The sequence below is a fragment of the Impatiens glandulifera genome, chromosome 1, assembly GCF_907164915.1.
Source record: "Impatiens glandulifera chromosome 1, dImpGla2.1, whole genome shotgun sequence".
Taxonomy (NCBI): domain Eukaryota; kingdom Viridiplantae; phylum Streptophyta; class Magnoliopsida; order Ericales; family Balsaminaceae; genus Impatiens; species Impatiens glandulifera.
The window spans coordinates 122,679,931-122,684,856 of NC_061862.1; the positions used below are offsets into that span (position 1 = coordinate 122,679,931).

General features: G+C 36.7%; 1 protein-coding gene across 1 annotated transcript; it reads right to left on the bottom strand.

Annotated features, from left to right (window-relative positions):
• Positions 1-2,413: 2,413 nt before the first annotated feature.
• LOC124941914 lies at positions 2,414-4,075 on the bottom strand. The gene is made up of 4 exons (XM_047482297.1): positions 3,887-4,075; positions 3,005-3,199; positions 2,803-2,859; positions 2,414-2,683 (listed from the first exon to the last, which is right to left on the bottom strand). Exons 1-4 carry the CDS (start codon positions 4,073-4,075, stop codon positions 2,414-2,416), a joined length of 711 nt encoding a protein of 236 aa, XP_047338253.1.
• Positions 4,076-4,926: the final 851 nt, after the last annotated feature.

Consider the following 4,926-nt stretch of genomic DNA (forward strand, 5'->3'; position numbering starts at 1 on the left):
TATCTAACTATTCTTCCCTTTAGACCACATCTAAAAGAGTTAGACCTCGTCTAACTGCGCTTCCCTTTAAACCACGTCTAAAGGAGTTAGACATCGTCTAACTGAGCTTTCCTTTAGACCACGTGTAAAGGAGTTAGACATCGTTTAACTGCGCTTCCCTTTAGATCACGTATAAAGGAGTTAGACCTCGTCTAACTGCGCTTCATAACTTAAGACGTCTATTTGCGCTTACTTCAGACCACGTCTAAAGTAACATAACCTATAGATTTGTGCCTACACAAAAAACAATTTCACATATTTGTCTTATTCGTTTGCGATATTAAATTAAGCTCTTCAACTTTGCCTGTGCATAAATAAGTTTTACTTTGATTAATTCACACATCATCAAAATACTGTTAGCCTACAATTAAAACAATGTTGATTTAAATAAACTTATTTCCTAAGTTCTTTTTAGTTGACTCAACATGAGGCATTATGAAACCCCTCCCCCAGATAGTTAGTACATTATAATTATTTTTTGAACAATTGTTAACGTTTTGGTTTGACTCATAACAAGTTGTTTGGTTGGTTTTTGAAAAATTGTAAATGTTTTTGTTTGACTGATAATAGGTTGTTTGGCTGATTGGGTTTGGTTTAGAATTTTAGAATTCATAATTTTGGTTTATGAATTCTTTCCCTCTTTTTGATGATATTAAAACATAGTTAGAAGATCAGGAAGATTTTAAAAAATTTCAGCCAATTAGATAGATTTCATATATAATCAAGATTTCCCATGAAAAGACAAAAAGAAATTTTTCTCAAAATAGGTCACTCTTATCCTCCTCTTTCCTAGTTGATAGTCCTTTTTGTCTTATCTTCCCCCTAGATTGCAGGCCGATTCTTTTCCCCCCTTTTGACATCATCGGGAAGATTAAAGTCCTAATGCCCTTGGGGCCCTTGTCTTCTCTTGACCTTTGCTCTTCCTACTCTGAAGACGTAGTTATATATACTTTTGACGTCTAAAACTTTGGAATACTTAATGAGGACCCCATGTCCAACATAAACTCGGAGATAGGCGAGCAGCATGCTGAGCGGAGAAGAGATCAGCTTCACCAAGTTATCGAAGAGGATTTTTTACCAGTTGATGGTTATTCCCCTAGTTATAGTCACCATCATCTTAAAGACCTTTTTGGAATAGACATTTGTGGCTAACTTAGCTAGAAGGGATTTAGAAATGATGTCATTGAGTATGAAACACTCAGGTTTTAGGGAAGACTTCTTCCCGTGAGTTTCGACAAGGAATGAGGTATCTGAGAAGACAAGCTTCATCTCAGACAGGACATCATCTAGAGAGGTGGGGAACTCAGACAACCCCTCTGAGGGAAGCACAAAAAATAGAACTAAAGTTTCTTCACCGAATGAGACTTCATCTCCTTTTATTGTTCCCAGAATAATCCTATAGCCTATTATCCTTACAGATTCAAAGAACTCACAAATATTTTGTTCGTGAAAGATGACTGGTCCGCCGAGGAACTTTCTCAGGCCGGAAATTTCAAGAGATTCGAACATTTCAACCATTTCTAGAATTATCGAAGAAGAGACAGATTTGAAGTTTACTTGCATAGTGTTTAGAGTAAAGGAGGCCATTTCTTTAACTTCATATTTTGAATGAGGGAGAGGACTTAATTAAGGTTGTCAATAGCTCAAAATCTCAAGAGATTTCTAGATAGAGAGGGAGAAGATAGAGAATCTATTCATATATGTTAGTGAATTTTTATAGAGTTGGACTGACACCTAGCTACACAAGTTATCATTTAATAGTAAACCGTCATTTAATTCAAAAATGTGCTCCCAATAAAATCATCATTTAAGGCGTCATTTAAGAACTATCATAAAATCATCATTAATTTAAAAGCGGAAAGAAATAAACTGTTAGAAATATTAGTCATATTTGTAACATTGAGAGACACATGTCTTCAAGTTATTCGAGATATGACAGCTCAATTTTTGGGAGAGAAAAATACATGGACAGCTCATGACACTTTGGATAGTTGTCCCACTTGTCTGCAGATGAGAAGTCTAAGGATACACGTATTTATATGTCTATGTTATCCGCATCCCTCGCGTCTAAACTAGGTAGAGGTCCAATTCGAAAGGCGTCTAACTACGCAAGTCTATAGACGTCTAGCATGCGTCTGTTTGGACGGCATCTAACTACGCACGTCTATAGAAGCTTAAGACGTTTGTCTTCACAATTAGACGTCTAACCAAGCTTATATGTAAGTTTCTTAAACATAACTCGTCTAAGTACATTGTTTTCTTTTAGACAACTAATCTAATCAGTCCGATTGAAACCTCCGTCTACACATGTCTGTCCAACCACTTTAAACCACAAATTTCCCCCTCAATTTGTGCATGATTAATAAAAGATAAATTAATTTAGGTCTACAAGACCCAAAACATTTCTAAAGTACGAAAACATAATCTCGGGAAGAGGCTTTGTGAACATGTCTACCACTTGTTGATCCGTTGGGACATATTCCAGACGAATATGTTTCTGACTAACATATTCCCGGATGAAATTGTGTCGAATGTCGATATGCTTCGTCCGAGAATGCAACACTGGGTTGTATGTAATCGCTATGGCACTGGTGTTATCGCAAAAAACCGGTGATTTGTTCGCCTTAATGTCGTAGTCCCTCATCTATTGTTGAACCCACAAGAGTTGAAATCAGCAGTTGTCTATAGCAAGGTACTCAGTAACTGCAGTAGATGTGGCGACGGACGTCTACTTCTTACTAAACTAGGAAATTAGACGATCACCAAGGAATTGGCACGTCCTACTAGTACTCTTCCAATCAATCTTGCAACATGCATAGTCTGCATCAAAATAGATAATTAAATTGAAACTGGAATCCTTCGGATACCACAGTCCCACATTTTGAGTTCCCTTTAAATATTTCAAAATACGCTTAGCGGCGACATAATGATATTGTTTAAGGTTAGCCTGAAATCTTCCACAGACACCGACAACAAACTGAATGTATGGTCGGCTAGTAGTGAGGTAGAGAAACGAGCCAATGATCCCTCTATAAGCAGTGATGTCGACACTTTGGCCATCTTCATCTTTGTCAAGCTTTATGGAAGAGATCATTGGAGTAGCTGGAGCAGAGCAGTTCTCCATGCCAAACTTCTTTAGCAGCTCTTTGGTGTACTTCGCCTAGTTGATGAAAGTTCCATCTTCAAGTTGACGAACTTGAAGACCGAGGAAGAAATTCTCCCATCATACTCATTTCGAATTTGTCCTGTATCAACTTAGAGAATTTCTCACATAGTTTGGGGTTAGTTGACCCAAAAATGATATCATCGACATAAACTTGAACAAGCAAAATATGAGAATTTTTAACAAATCTAAATAGAGTTTTGTCTACTGTGCCAATAACAAAGTCATGATCAAATAAAAATTTGGTTTAAGTGTCATACCAAGCTCTAGGAGCTTGTTTAAGACCATATAAAGCTTTGTCAAGTTTAAAAATGAGATTTGGCAATGAGTGATCTTGAAATCCAGGCGGTTGTTCAACATATACATCCTCATTTAAAATTCCATTTAAAAATGCACTTTTCACATCCATTTGAAAACTTTAAAATTCTTAAAAGATGCATAAACTAGGAATATTTAGATTGCTTCAAGTCTAGCAAAAGGGGCAAATGACTCCTCAAAGTCAACTCCCTCCTCCTGTCTATAGCCTTGAGCAACTAATCGAGCTTTGTTTCTCACAACTAAGCCATCTTCACTTAACTTGTTTTGAAAAACCCATCTGGTTCCAATAACCGATTGATCAGTCGACCTTGGAGTCAGATGTCACACTTTATTTCTTTCAAATTGATTCAACTCTTCTTGCATTACATTGATCCAATCTGGATCAAGTAGTGCTTCATTAATCTTCTTTGGCTCAATTCGAGAAATAAAGGCAGAGTTTGCCATTTCATCTAGTAATTGGTATCTTATCCTAAGAGAAGCATTAGGATTACCGATTATCAATTCAGGTGGATGATTTCTATTCCATTTGAAGCTTGGTCCTAGAGGATTATGCATCTGGTCAGACAGCCCCGCGATGTCTAAGTTGTTAGTCGTCTGTTGATTAGTCTAGACGTCTAGTTGACTCTCAACTATATCAGTCATCTGATCAGACGAGTGAGTCTTGTTGACCGGTGTTAGAAAAATTAAGTAGATTAATTGTAAACCGGCCACACATTACAATTTTTGAATATTTATTCTAAATAATCAAAAAGGGAGAAATTGTTAGAAAAAAATTGTTAGAACTTATGAAAAGTTTAATGAATAGATAAATTAAGTTCAAATAAATATGTTAAACTGCTATGTCATATTAAGTATATTAATTGGTTTAAATATAACAAAAAGCTGCTTTAGCGTAGTGGTAAACACTCATGCTTACCACATAGGTGACCAGGGATCAAATTTCACTAGCTGCAAATAATATTTAAAGTTTTGCTATTTCAGGGAAACTTAGCGTTCGTTTGGAAATATATATATATATATCGTTCGGTTTGAAGTGAAAGGCTCCGGTCAACCGGAGATCGGTCAACCGGCTCAGTGAGGAGATCGGTCAAATATGCATTTAATGAAAGAAGGCTCCGGTCAAACCGGATTGGTCAACCGACACTTAATGAAGCATGGCCGGTCATAAATGAGTTCTGGTTTATTAAATGCTCCGGTTGATTAAATGCAGTCGCTCTAGTCATAAATATGCTCCGGTCATTAATTGCCCTCAGCTCCGGCTAATAAATACCTTCAGCATTCTCAAGTTTGAGATGAAATCCGGACAAGTTCAACCTTTGTGTAGAAATCCGGAACGGTTCAAGTTCAGGACATGTTAAGACAAATAAAATATTCCTTGGGAATATGTAAAAGAAGAAACCAGGCAT